The 14,308-nt window shown below is 49.1% G+C and overlaps 1 protein-coding gene across 1 annotated transcript in view; it reads left to right on the forward strand.

Annotated features, from left to right (window-relative positions):
• LOC105182917 (uncharacterized) overlaps nucleotides 1-13,851 on the forward strand; it is an 83,558-nt gene extending 69,707 nt beyond the window's left edge. The window contains exons 5-11 of the mRNA XM_011140705.3: nucleotides 5,627-5,710; nucleotides 7,014-7,147; nucleotides 7,664-7,800; nucleotides 9,351-9,505; nucleotides 10,917-11,158; nucleotides 12,541-12,730; nucleotides 13,625-13,851. Coding sequence (XP_011139007.2) covers nucleotides 5,627-5,710; nucleotides 7,014-7,147; nucleotides 7,664-7,800; nucleotides 9,351-9,505; nucleotides 10,917-11,158; nucleotides 12,541-12,730; nucleotides 13,625-13,821 — 1,139 coding nt within the window. The 3' untranslated portion in view covers nucleotides 13,822-13,851. The remainder of the gene's footprint in view (nucleotides 1-5,626; nucleotides 5,711-7,013; nucleotides 7,148-7,663; nucleotides 7,801-9,350; nucleotides 9,506-10,916; nucleotides 11,159-12,540; nucleotides 12,731-13,624) is intronic.
• Nucleotides 13,852-14,308: the final 457 nt, after the last annotated feature.

Consider the following 14,308-nt stretch of genomic DNA (forward strand, 5'->3'; position numbering starts at 1 on the left):
CATCATCGTCGTCGTCGTCATCATCATCGGTCGAACCGCCGCGCCGCGCGATCGTCATTATCTATCCCGGCATCTGGATCGCATCGCGCTCGCTGATCGCCCCTCGACTCGATTCCACTCGACTCGACTGAGAAGAGCGTGCAGCGTGCAGCGCAGACCTGGCCTGCAGATATTTTGACGGCCGTACGTTATGGCGCCGGTAATCGACGACAGCTCGTTGCTGCCGCATCTCGCTTTTTCCGCGAGGAAATTGCGCCGGCGACGCCGCCGTCGTTGCCGCCGCCACCGCCGTCGTCGTCGCCGCCGTCGTCGTTATGAAATGATGTTTACGAGCGGCCGTTACGCTATTTTTTCGCTCGCTCGTTCGTTCTCTCTCTCTCTCTCTCTCTCTCTCTCTCTCTCTCTCTCTCTCTCTCCCTCCTTTCCCCCTTCTTCTTTTTCTTCGTCTTCATCTCGTCGTATCGGTTTCTCGTTCGCGATGACGTGACGCTATGCCGCGATGACGTCGAGGCCGACTGAAATTCCCCGAACGAGTCCGCGTTATCTCGAGCGCGTATCTGCGATACTCGAAGAGGGCGGGGGGAGGGGTTACTTGTTATTATTACGTCGCGATTTCTTTGCACGTTAATTTTTTCTCCTTTCCTCTCGTCGCTCTCGGCCCATCGATTTTTGCGCGCAGCAGTCAGACGCGCGCGCGTTTTACGCTGGAAGCGCAGCCGAGCCCGCGGAATGGGATAATACGGATGGATTTACGCGCGCGCGATCGCGACTGCGATTCCGCGCGACGGGATAATTATCTCGAAATTAACGCGTCGCGATAAATTTTCTAATTCGCTGATTAGAGAGCCCGGAGCGCGGAATTTACGACGCCGACGGGCTTAATCAATGACGTCTCATTAGGCTCCGTTAATCAGCTGATGCTTCAGTTTTAATAAACCCATATAGCGGGCCCGTGCACACGCCGGGCCGGTAATTAATGCCAGTGGAACAAGACATTAACGGCGATGTGACGCGCGGCGTACCGTTATAAAAGTACAATGTTCTGTGAAAACAAAATTGATCTCCTTTTGCGCACAATGTGCGCATGTGTTACGCACATCCGCGGCGTGTGCGAGAACGATTTTTCTAGAGAGAGAGAGAGAGAGAGAGAGACAGAGACAGAGACAGAGATAAAGCATTATTCATCATCCGTTTTCTGGGTTAAGTCACTTCGGGTGCACCGAGCAATTTTACAGAAGCGGATAACATGACAATGCAAAGATGCGGAAAGACGCAGATAAATGCGGTGAATAAACGTAGAAAATAAATTTAAGGAAATTGATGCGCAAAGGCGAATGCAAGTAAATTGCGTTGCTGGCAAAAATTGTCAGTCCGTTGGGCACAACGGCTTGTAAAATTTCAATTTCAAGATAGCAAAGAGAAAGAGAGAGAGAGAGAGGGGGGGGAGGGTAGGGGGAGGAGAAGCTAAAAGAAAAGGAAAAACTCGGAAGCTTATTACGACTGCCTGGAATAATACCACGGCGAATAATCGACGACACGGAGTGCGCGCGCTGCGCCCGCCGTCGATATACCCGCAGAAAATTACACCGTGTCTCGCGGCAATGCAAATAAACAATATTTATCGACGCGAGGGTCGCATACCATTACCGTGCGCCTCCCTTCGCGGGGCCCTTTTAATTGCGCTTTACGGAAAATTACGACCGTATATTGGAAACCGTGACGCGCGAAAAATGCCTTAACGACGCATCGTGCATTCTCTTCGGCCGTCGATCCGACCGGAACGAGCCGCTATTAAACTATTTTTCGCGCTTTTTGCCGCCCACAATTAATCGCCGCGTGTCCTTTTCTTTTCCCTTTTTTCCCCGGCGAATCGTTGCACGCGCCAGTCTGCCTCGCTAACACACATTGTTCGCCGAACGAAGATACGATCGGCCATTGTCCAGGGGCTCGGCGCGGAATTAATAAATCGGCGGGATCGCGAGATCGGTGGGCGTGTATATATTATCGTCCTGAAAAATAGAAAGCTCGAAATTCGGAAACCGGAAACAATTTCCTGAAAGATTACGATAACGAAATCCGAATATCGCGCGAGACGTCCGGAATCTCTCTCTCTCTCCCCCTTCTCTCTCTCTCTCTCTCTCTCTCTCTCTCTCTCTCTCTCTCGGGGTATTTATTACTACTCTTCAGGAGATTGCCCGCGCTTTTTCAATTTCAGTATATTTTTTTTCGAGCGCACCTATGCGCGTAAATTTCGCGGAGCTTGTTGCGCGTTGGTTCGCGTTTCCTCTCGCCGCGAGACGCGACGGTTTCGTCATTATTCCAGTCGCGGGGAAGAATCGAAGCGAGCACGCGAGCGATTAACATAAATCTCCACACGGCGCTCCGCGTACTTTGCCCTGATAAATCGTCCGCGTTGCGGGCGTGTTGCCGCGAGAAAAATCAGGCCACGGTGGGTCCGTCGAACGATCGAGCGCGCAGGCACTTTTCGAGAAGATGAATCGATCCGTGGCGAGCGAGTCGACGGGACGATCGATGATCGCGTCGCTACGGTAAATTTCCTAAAACATTCGGACGAGCTCGTCCATCGGCAATGATGAATGCTTCACGGCGGCGTATGGAGGCCCGCCGGTTCAATGAAGTCGTAAAATCGAGCCGCTCGCTCTCCGCGGGAACTTGCGGCCACCCGCGGTATCGTCAATTACGCGAAAGAGGGCCCATTAGGTTTAATGTATCCTCCTCGGCAACGCTCCTCTCGTGCGTCCTCGAGACCCGAGGTCCATTTCTCGCTGCTGCTGCTGTTGCTCCCCCCCCCCTCTCTCTCTCTCTCTCTCTGTTTCTCTCATCGACTTCTCCCACGCGATTCGCTATTCGCGTCGCACACACGAGATTGCGATTTTTCCCGGTCGGATGCCTCCGGTTGTTACTTCGACGAATACACGAATCGGACGAGTCGGAAAAAAGTCAGACTCAAGATTTCAGATCGAAATCCGATCTTCGCGAAGAGAAAAAAGAGAGATTTAATAACAAAAATCACGGATTCCGCGTAATCGTAAATGCGTAGGTGAGGGAACGTGTGTTGGCGCCAGAATATTTCTCCCGTGTGCATTTGAACGGTTTGCAAAAATCACGCGGCTCTTTACGGCGCGAGTCGTAACGCGAATCTTTAAAGGAGAATCCGACGATACTTGCGGTCGTATTTCTTTTTCTCTCTCCCTTCCTCTCTCGCCTCTCTCTCTCTCTCTCTCTCTCTCTCTCTCTCTCTCTCTTATTCCCCCGTGACCGGCGCTCTCGGCACGTTCGAGCAAATATCGGCGTTGCTCAACTCTTCCCATTGTCTGCCCACTGACGTTTTGCCGGACAATGAACACAAAGCACGTATCCGCAATTCTAATAAGCGCACGTATACGTACGCACGCACGTGCGTATGTACGCGCCGCGGCGCGTTGCACCGCTCGAAAATGCGCTCGGCGCACACACACACACACTCGCGCCGCGAGACGGACACGCGCGAGCGCGACGAGGGTGAAACGGGAGGAACGGTTGTATCATCGGCATGCGCCTCCGGTGTGACTATCTCAATCCCCTCATCTCCATCTCTCCATTTTATTATTTTTCCGTGGATCCTTGTTTTCACGCGCGCGCGCGCGGCTCTTTCTCGGCGGCTCGACTTTACATCGCCGGCTTCATTTCGTCTAGCCGGTCGTCGATCCGCATCGACCTCACGTCTTCGCTCGCGTTCGACCGAAAGATAAGGGAAGAAGGAGAGAAACGGTTCGGAAGAAAAGGTGAATTTTGTCACGAAACGTCGGCAATTTTTCACCTTTTGCTTTTTACAAGCTTACGTGCGGCCGACGGCAGCGTAACTGCGCGAGTCTGACCGCTTCGTTCCGTTTCTTTTTCTCTTTTTTGTCCCTTTCGCGACGAGATTTACGGGATATTCGAAAAGAGATCGAAGATCGCCGAGAGACGGAGACTCGAGACACGGCCGAGTGTCGGAGTGACGTCGCGCGTTTTCAGCAGCGACGGGTCGCGGAAACGAAAAGGTTGTATCATCGGCGGACACCTCGAGTGTAACTATCTTCATCCACCATCAATCCCCATTCCGCTTTGCGGCCGCTGCGTGTTACGTTGTTACGTTGTGGAAACGGCTCCTTCTTACTACGAAGAGCGCCTATACGGGACCCCCAACTTACTTTCACTTTCATTCGTCATCGACGACCGGTTTTCCTACCACCTATCGCGCACCTATCCGCGAATCTGCGATTTTCCGCGCCGCTTTCGACACGCGAGTGTAACGACAGGATCTCGCGGCCGCGATCTGCACGCCCACACGACGATCGATCGATGCGACGCGGCGCATCGCCGCGATCGATACGCGTCCCACACACGTCCCGAGTTCCCGAGTCCCGCAGCAATCGCCCGATACGCGCTAACGTTATCGCTCTTGTGCTTTCCCAAGACCGGCCACTTGCTCGACAGCGATCGAAGCGGGGAATCGTTGAACACTACTCGTTGAACTACACTACTGGATCGAGTCGCCAATAGATAACGATCGTTATCGGCGAACTTCGTTTTCGGAATTATTAACGCAACGAGACTCGTCTTATAACAATACTCTCGGTTTCACACGAGATACTCGAATTTGAATAAATTGCAAATTTGAATAAAAACGAAGCGATTCTTGCGTGATTTCTCTCTCAGACAGTCTGAAAATCCGCAAGTATTTTCCTTGCTCGAAAACTCTGATGTCATCGGTGACGATAACTGAGATACAAGGAAGAAATATAAGGAACAGAAAATGGAATTTTCTTTTGGTCGAAACATATGATATACGCGATACGTTATATTTTTATATATAACCGCGGTTCTCAACCGCAACAAGATATATCGTATTTAAACGTAAATTCAAATCTGACTTGAGACAAGCGATAAATAATTCACGCGAGTCTTATAACGATATCGGCCGCGGCTGACACAGCTAAAGAGCGATCTGATGGATTGCTCGATCGTACTCGACGACGCGGTGCAACTGTAACGATCCGTATTCTTTGTCTTCCTCGCCATTGTTACGTCGGTCTGGTACTCGACCGGGTCGATTCCCGGCGGGCCGCGGTAGATCGGTACCGGCAGATTAAGCCGTCGCTTTTTCCGCCAGTTGGTATATCCGGATACGCGCCGGCTTTTCCACCTTCCCCTTTCGACATCGCGGACTCCACCTAGACCTTCTCGGTTTCGCAAATATGCAACACAAGACGCGCACAAGACGCTTGGGAGAGTTGATCGCGCAGATGGATCAACAATGTGGCTGATGTAGGTCCCCCGCAGATAACCTGCCTGATAGCTTGTCGAAACGCCGCTGAACAGAGCGACGCGCCGCGCGAGACGTCGCGGTAAAGCTCGCCGGACCGAGAGAAATCGCGAGATTACGTATGCATGAGCGCCGCGCGGCAAAATTCTCGTTTCTTTCTTCAGTCGCGAAGGATCGCGCGCGGTAAATGAACGCGAACAAACGTAACATATTTGCGTTGACATTCTCTCCCTCGTGTGTGTGTGTGTGTGTAATCGCGAAATTTACATATTATCGTATATTACATCGCATCATCACACGCATACTTTTTTCTTTCAGATATCGAAGCGGAGTGCCAAGACGACTACATGAAAATCAGAATTGGATTCAACGGATCTTTCACCGGCCTCTTGTACTCGGCAGGTGAGATCGCCACCGTGCGCCACCGAGGAGCCACCCCCTCAAACTACTACCCCTTCGACACTCGTTATCGTTAACGACGAGCGTAGGATCGCGTCATATTCGCGTCGCGCGCGGAGAAAATAAATGGCAGCGGGAGAGAGAAAAAAGCCTCTCTTAATTAACATGGGATCGCAGACACGCGAATGTGCGTCGAATAAATACCGCGAGATGAATAAACGCCGCAAATAACATGTTGTCGAAAAAGCCTCGGGGGCTCTCGCCCCGGGTGCCCTCTCATCACGGTGAACAGTTTCGACATAATGCCGCGGCTGAAATATGTGGCTGCATAACCGACCGCATCTCGCTGGCATCCGCAATTACCGCGGCAGACAGTGAGACGACGAGTGTACGTCCGCGCTAACGAGGTAATGGCGGAAATTATCGTAAAGCGATCGGCCGTCCACGTCGGCCGCGCCGGAATTTTTCCACCGACGTCGTAAGTCCATCTGTCCATCCGTTCAAGTAAGATACTTCCGTTATTTCGAAAGAAGCGCGCCGCGCCGCGCCGCGCCGCGCCTCCTCCTTTGGTAACGCGCGCGATAAAACCGCGTCATCGGCTAAGTGATTTCTTCGCGGAGCATTTTGCGCGAGGAAGAAGGAGCGGGAGGAGAAAAAGAAGGGAAATTTCCTCGAATCTCGCCGTACTTCCACTCCGACGTCCGTTCGCTTCTAGGGAAATTACTATTGTCAAAATTATTATTATTATTATTATTATTATTGTTAGAATTTGAGTGAAATTTATCAAATTGACAAATTTAAATTGTGAAATTCTAGATTTCAAATCTCCGAATTTGAAGATTTGGAATTCTACTCCAGAATATAGAATATATAGAATATAGAATCGCGTAAAATTCAATTCTCCTACACGCGCGGTATTCCTTAAACAATCCCTCCACTAATACCTCGACAAACAAACAGGATATCCTTCCACTCGCTCGTTCGCCAGACACTCGAGCCGATAAATCCCGCGGAACGATTAAAAAGTCCTGCGAGAACGAGCCGATGCCAGACTTCCTATCGTTGGCGCTAACGAGCACACGTCACATTTTCTCATTTACGCTTCGCCGTCCGCTCGTGCGTCCGTTCACGAAGAAAACGTCGACGTCGACGTGGTTCCGCCTGTCCGCCGCCCGCGAGGCGGGCGAGGACAAGACCTAATGACGCGGCAGGGTCCGTGAATAAACTCGATCGATATCCTGGATATCGCGGATCGCCGTCGGCCGTGTATCGCCGCGCGATCAAGGACAATCGTTTTTAATTGCAGGATACTCGTACGACCCCGACTGCATGTACGTGAACGGGACCGGCCGCGACTACTACGAGTTCTACATTCAGCTGAATCGCTGCGGCACCCTCGGCGAAAACACTCATCACCAGGACAGCAGGAAAAATCCGACGGTACGTGAAACGTAAAACGTAGCAGGGAAACGTAGTAGCGAGATAAATTTACAGAGAGACTCTTCCGAGACGTATAATCGGTGTAGGAAAATCAAGGCGAATAAGAGCGACACATTAATTGGAAATATTCGGATTAGCTTGCAACCTAGCAAAATGTAAGAAGCGAAACGTAAAACGCAAAGCGTAAAATCGTGAACCACAAGTCGCGTGACACCGACGACGACGAATTATAATGATTAACAACCCGGACGAGGATTCCGGCTTTTCGAGAACAAGACTGACGGGTGTGCAGGGTCAGGGGCGGGAGGGGGGCAAGGGTGGATTGCTCATGACCTCGACAATGAGAGAAAATTAGACGTGTCCCGCACACGTTGCGTAGGCGGACACGGGGGAATTCAGCGCGGGAATATACGAAAGCCCGCTATTGTAATAGCGGCGCGGCGGCTTTTCCTCATGTGAGAAACAACGAGCGCGTGCCTACATTGTGCAATGTACGTTCGTATGGGCGTTTTGCAGAAGAACCTCATGTGGAACACGGTCACGGTGCAGTACAATCCGCTGATCGAGGAGGAGTTCGACGAGCACTTCAAGGTGACGTGCGAGTACGGCTACGACTTTTGGAAGACGGTGACGTTTCCCTTTCTTGACGTCGAGTGAGTGTCTTTGTGGCTTCGATTGCGTCATCGCTGTCAGCCCCGCCGTCGCGGTCGGATTTAACGAGTACCGTTTGCCCTCGGCGTATCATTAGAATCCGACTTTGGTCGACTCGAGTTCTCCTTTGAACGTGTCTGATTACGTAGGCAGTCTGAAAAGTTCTCGACCTGACGCCATACATGGCGTTAGAAACTGTCAAACTATAATTGTATTGGAAAGTGGCTGATCCCTGATACAAACCCATGTAAAATTTTATTCGATCTGCCGAGTCATTCGAGTAGTAGCGCCAGTTGAAAAAGCTTCGTGCAAGATGGGAGTGCCGCATTTGCCAACAATTGAGCGCGAAAACGCATTCGAATGCGTGTTTGGCACATTTTAGTCGTTTTAAGCAAAATAAAATGGATTTCAAGCGTCGTTTCGTAACTGTTGATGAAACCTGAATCCCACTGCTATACACCAGAGCGAAAAGAATCACACTTTAATGGTGGTATTGAATTATTGGGGAATTATTGGGGAATTATTGGGGAAAGACGTTGGAATAAATATATTGAAGTTTCAGCAGATTATATTGAAAAATAAAACATATTTCACGGCAAAAGAAATTTTCTTTCATTGTTAGGCCGAGAACTTTTCAGACTGCCCTGGGTATTTATCAAGGACTTTAGTTCGCGACTCTTTCTCGCTCATCTCCCGAGGAAACAGAAAGGAAATTCTGGTACTCCCCTTATCGAAATTTATTACTGGCTGTAATAAATTGACCAGTGATAATAAGTAATAAGTTTATTACTCGTGGTAATAAAATATGGTAATAAAATAAACCAGCTAGTAATAAATTTCCGTTAGGGTCTCCTGCGATAAAATAAAACAGATTCCCCTTCGTAATTTTCCCAACACGACAATTTTCTGAAAGGAAAAAAAAGAAAGAAAAATAGAATAAAGTAACCTGATTCTTCAATTTGCCGAGTAAAGCGAATCGATCCTCCGATCTAATCAACACCGGGGATATGCCGGGGGTATTAAGAGCGTAAATAATATTAATATTACCGGACGTGTGCGGATATCTGCACGAGGATTATATTCCAGCCAACAGAACACGCCAGGTCCGACGACGTGATGTACTCGGCGGGAAGATAAATCAACGAGTACGAAATAAATTATCGATCGATCGGCTGTGCTGAGGGCGGTGGCGGGGGTGGAGTGGGATGGGGTGGGGTGGGGGATGGACAGGAAGGGAGGAATCGTACGGAAGGTCAGATCGCGGCACAGACCAGCCACGCCAGCCTCGGAGCCGTCGCTTGTGCCGCGCTCGTAATCGCTTCCAGTCGTGAGAGCACGAAGAATGACATTATGATCGTGTAATACCTCCGATTACGCGAAATCGATGGAACGTTTCGCGCTAGGCCGCCGTTTATGTAATATCCACGATAATGTCTAACATCTGCGCGCGCTCGGACGGGCGCGAAGTAGGCCGAGCGCGCGAGAGAGAGAGAGAGAGAGATAACGGATACGCATTCTTCCTGCCTCTTACGCACCCACCTTCTTCTTCCAGGGTCGCCACGGGAAATCCCGTAGTCTTCACCCTACAGCCTCCGGAGTGCTACATGGAAATCAGATACGGTTACGGGACCACTGGAACTAGAGTGGCCGGACCAGTTCGCGTCGGCGATCCTCTGACTCTCATTATCTACATGCGCAGCAAATACGGTAAGCTTCCACGCTAACGCGAAGCGTGACCGCGGCTGGGCTTCGCGTGAATCGCCCAAGGAGCGAGGAGAACGTCGACGGGCGCCTCGCGATCTAATATTAACATAAGTAGGTGCTGATGCGCGAACCAGTTTTCTAAAAGGAGGCAGACGCGGTTCCCTCGCGAAACGCGCGCGGGATGTCAAACACCGCCGCGACTGCGCAAACCGGTCCACTCGTTGATTCACTGAAACGCGCTCCCGTGCGGCTTAATTGATGCCGACGTTAATCGACTAAGCGCGTCATTTTTCTCTTTGTATCTTTGTGTTTATCAGGTGCAAACGACTCGCAGTTGCCGAAACATCGCACCGAACGACGCTACGACACGGCTCTCTCATTGACCAGTTGCTTGCGATTAACGATTAAACTAATTTTCCGCAGAACCCTTTCTCTTTTCTCACCGAGAGAGAAGCTCGTCTCGTCTTTAGAGACTTTTAGTAATATAGATATTGTTATTAATCACCTAGATATATATATATATATATATATAATTTGTATAATTGCAAGGAATGAAACGACCGCTTTTCATCACCAACGCGTCGTTCAAAAACTGCTCATTTGACCACTTTTTGCAAAATGAGTCTCAACTTGAGCCACCAACAATACATTTTCCTGTCCCCCATTCTTTTTTTATATTTTTGCCTACGAAGTTCAGTTCGGAGAGTCGCGCTCGCGAGGCGAACGATCGTCCAGCTTCCTGGCGGTCGCGCCGTCACGTTTTTATTGCCGCACCTTACGACTTCATTATCGTAACGACCCGTCTCGCGCTCGCATCACAAGCGTGAGCATCGAAAACAAATAATCCGTAATATCGACGCAGCGATCGACGCGCAACACGCATCCTTCGTTTCGCGTGTCTCCCTTCTTCCTCGACGTCTCGGCCGCCCGGTCTATCTAATCATACGACGCCCGATTCCGCCAACGTATCATTCGACATCGTAACGGTATAAGATGAGGCATAAGACTTTGTCAGTCAGTCAGCTACAAGCCGAGCTGGGTAATTTGCGAAAGATGCGGAAACGTTGGACAGAGAAAGATACGCAGACAGAGGGTGGGAGGAAGATACGAAAACACACGCGAGAGCTCCGACAGCCAACGACAGATGTCCGAGCTCTAATGAGCGTCCGACAACCTTCTGTATTTGCGTCCACGTCGATTATGTCGCGCAAATTGACGTCGTGCAGACAGAGAGAGAGAGAGAGAGAGAGAGAGAAAGAGTTAAACGCTTCTCGCCGTTTGCTCGTCCGTCATGACGCTTGATTAATCATTATTAATAAACGTTTCGTCAACGCGATCAATCTCGCCTGCGAAAACGGCAGCGCGTTACCGTCGACAGCCTGATTTCCGCCTCTCTTCTGCTTCCACGTTGCAGACGGCTTCGACATCGTCGTGAACGACTGCTACGCGCACAACGGCGGCAACAAGAGGATCCAGCTGATCGATCAATACGGCTGTCCGGTCGACGACAAACTGATCAGCAGGTTTCGCGGCTCCTGGTCGGAGAGCGGCCTCTTCGAGACGCAGGTGTTCGCTTATATGAAGACCTTCAGGTTCACGGGCTCGCCGGCCCTGTACATCGAGTGCGACGTTCGCATGTGCCACGGGAGATGTCCGGTAATGAAATACCGAGCGCCTTGGCGCGACTTGCTCCATCGATTTTCGCCCCCGTTCCGTTCATTCGGCTGCCGCGCTGATTGAGCTTAAGGAGACTGGAAGGTCAGGTCGCTGAAAAATCGTGCTTGTTTTTGATAATATTTTGTGACGAACTGAATAAATGTGCAAGAATGAAAATTTTAGGTACAGTTATACAACGTATGAAAAGTAGAAAAATTTTGTTTATTAACAAATATCCGTATAACCATACGATATATATAACTGAAATATACTCTCCTTTTCTTTTCAAGTTATCGTTTTTGCAGTAATATCTCGGCTCTTGGTGGTCCGATCACAGCGAATTTTAACTAGAAATCTTAAGGAGGCTTATTATTATCTGGTGAACCACTAGAAAAAAAAATCGAACGAAATTAACAAAATGGCAGCTGTTATTAAGAAAAAATTCAATTTTCAGTTCTTTTATAACAAAAATAAATGAAATATTTTGACCGAGTTATCCATGGTTCACCCGAGAGCCAAATGAACAAATATTATTGCTTTAAAATTTCAAATCGACACGAAGCTCAGTTTCGGAGAAATCATTGCAAAAAGTTGAACAACGAAATTTCGAGAAAAACGCGTTTAAAATTTAAGTGGACGTATATTTATATGAGTATTTGTTTAAAAACAAAATTTTTCTACTCTTCATATGTTATATAAATATATGTAAAAGTTTCATTCTTGCACATTTATTCAGTTCGTCTCAACAAAATCATTGTCAAAAATAAGCACAATTTTTCAGTAATCTGACCCTCCGGTCCCCTTAATCGAATACACGCAGCCATTGTACGCGTTACTTTGTAACGGCGGATTTTCTCACTAATTCGAGGACTCAGCACAAACGTCGGAGGAAGTGACATATCGTTTCTTATTGATGTCCAATGCTTAATATCCGGTTCCCTCAAGAACTAAATCGCGAGTCAAAATTTTACCAGAGAAAACTCTGTGAAGCTGAAAAACAGTTTTGATGTCCGTTTGACCCCGTAAAGTCTAGTTCGCAGGATAGTCCATCTTTCCCGAGCGTTGGAAAATTTTGGATGATTGCAAATGAATTCCAGATTGGTCGGAGGATCTGTCGTTACAAAGCAACAAGTCGGCAATAAGTTGCCTCGCGCATCTCAGCATCGCGAATGTATCTGTCCGATTTTCGCGTCGGTGAAGTCGGTCGGTTTCTGAAAGAAAAGCGGCTCTACAATCGAGAGAAGTAGCGGTAAATCCGATTTTTAGGCTGATAGTTTTGCGTTTTAGCGCGCGTGTCTGCTCGGCGCGAGCGCTGGAACACGACGTTCCAGTTTCGCCGATAACACTCGGTCATACGAACGCGCATCGCCGCTGTGTTTCAGAGCCAACCCTGCCACTGGAGAAACGCGAAGAACGTGGCGAAGCGATCGGTGCCGGAAATGATCGGCGGACCGTCGACGCCGGCAACCAGTTTGTCGGAGAACGTGAATCTCTTCCAGTCTCTGCGCGTTCTTCAGGAAGGCGAGGCGGACACGGAACTGTTCCAGAATTCCACCAGCGCCTCGCGCGCCGGTAAGAGCGGATATTTATGTCAAAGATTCTGGGCTTTACTGTTAGAACAATTATGTCAAACCGTGCATTTATCGCAGCTTCATTCAACGAGGAGCGCGCTCCACTTTCTTCGGCCGATCACGAGCGTCGCGACTCTAACGACATGAGCGCCAATCCGAAGTAAATAAATCGCAAGCTCGCGATTACGGAATTGCCCGTGATTTTGGCTCGCGCGGAATTGAAAAAGAAATATATACAAGATATGTCTGACGATAACTGCGTGAAACTCTCTCGTGTAGATTAGACGAAACTGAACAAAAGTCCTCCGTTTCTCGCGAACCACGTGACATTTGAAATTATTCATTAAAGCGGGATTAAGTCAGCGTAAAGAAGAAAAAAGCGTAAATTTTGAGTTGTTAATTGAAGAATATTTGTGAATAATTCCGCTCGATTATGTGACAACCTTTTCTTCATCAATGATTCAGAATTTTCCCATGTTTTTCCATTATGCAAAACGGCAGAGGAGTTCCCTCTGTTCAGTTTCATCCAATACAGAACTTTATGCGCGTTATCGTCAGACATCCCACATATATTTAGAAAAAGCTTCACTGACACCCGATAATATCCTGTAGCAAAATTGTATGTCAATAGTCGGGAAACGAGATGAAAGATACACTAAAAGAAATTGTCCTCGTCGGAAAGACCGAATCGCTTCGACGAGCAACGAGAGATCGATTTTTAGTTCTGCTACTTGTGGCGAGACGACATTATTATTATTATTATTATTGTTGTTGTTGTTGTTGTTATTATTATTACTATTATTATTATTATTGTTGTTGTTGTTATTATTATTATTATTATTACGAGTTCCACTTGTCCAGGCAGATCGATAATTTTACTTTTCCTCCTCCGCAGGACTCAGCGAGCCGACGACCGACCGAGTGTGCCTGAGATCGTCCGTCGCCAGCACGATAGTGGGCCTCGGCTGCGGCTTCTTCTGCATCATGGCCGGCACGATATTGGCCATGTGCTCGCGAATGCGGCGGCAGGCGCGCGAAAAGTTACTGTCGGACAGCATCAGTTACATGACGCACAAGGGACGGATTAATTAAGCCGCGGCGCGCGCGCAAAAATTCTCCCTCCCTCCCTCCCTCCCTCTCTCTCTCTCTCTCTCTCTCTCTCTCTCTCCCTCTCTCTCTCTCTCTCTTTCTTTCTACATCTCTCTATCTCTCTCTCTCTCTCTCTCTATCTCTCTATCTCTCTGCTTTCCCTCCGCGTTATCCGATGCGTCTTCGCGACCCTTTCTCTTCCTCACGGACACCAACTCCGCGGATAAGACGCGGTCGAGACAACGGACGCTCGACGGGAGAACGATTCTCCCGACTGCTGTTAAGCTGGTTTCGGCTGATAAAATACGCGATGCGACGACAACGACGCCGACGAAACTGTACTTTCTTCGAGGACGAGGAATATCGCGAAATTCGGGGGCTTTCGGGAGAAGGTCTTCCACCAAGGGATTGCCGGGATGTGCAAAGCGCCTCACACCTCTCGACCGTCGTTGATAATTCAGGCTCACGCGCGCGCGCGCGAGAGAGAGAG

This window comes from Harpegnathos saltator, unplaced genomic scaffold, assembly GCF_003227715.2.
Source record: "Harpegnathos saltator strain DR-91 unplaced genomic scaffold, Hsal_v8.6 scaffold10, whole genome shotgun sequence".
Lineage (NCBI taxonomy): Eukaryota > Metazoa > Arthropoda > Insecta > Hymenoptera > Formicidae > Harpegnathos > Harpegnathos saltator.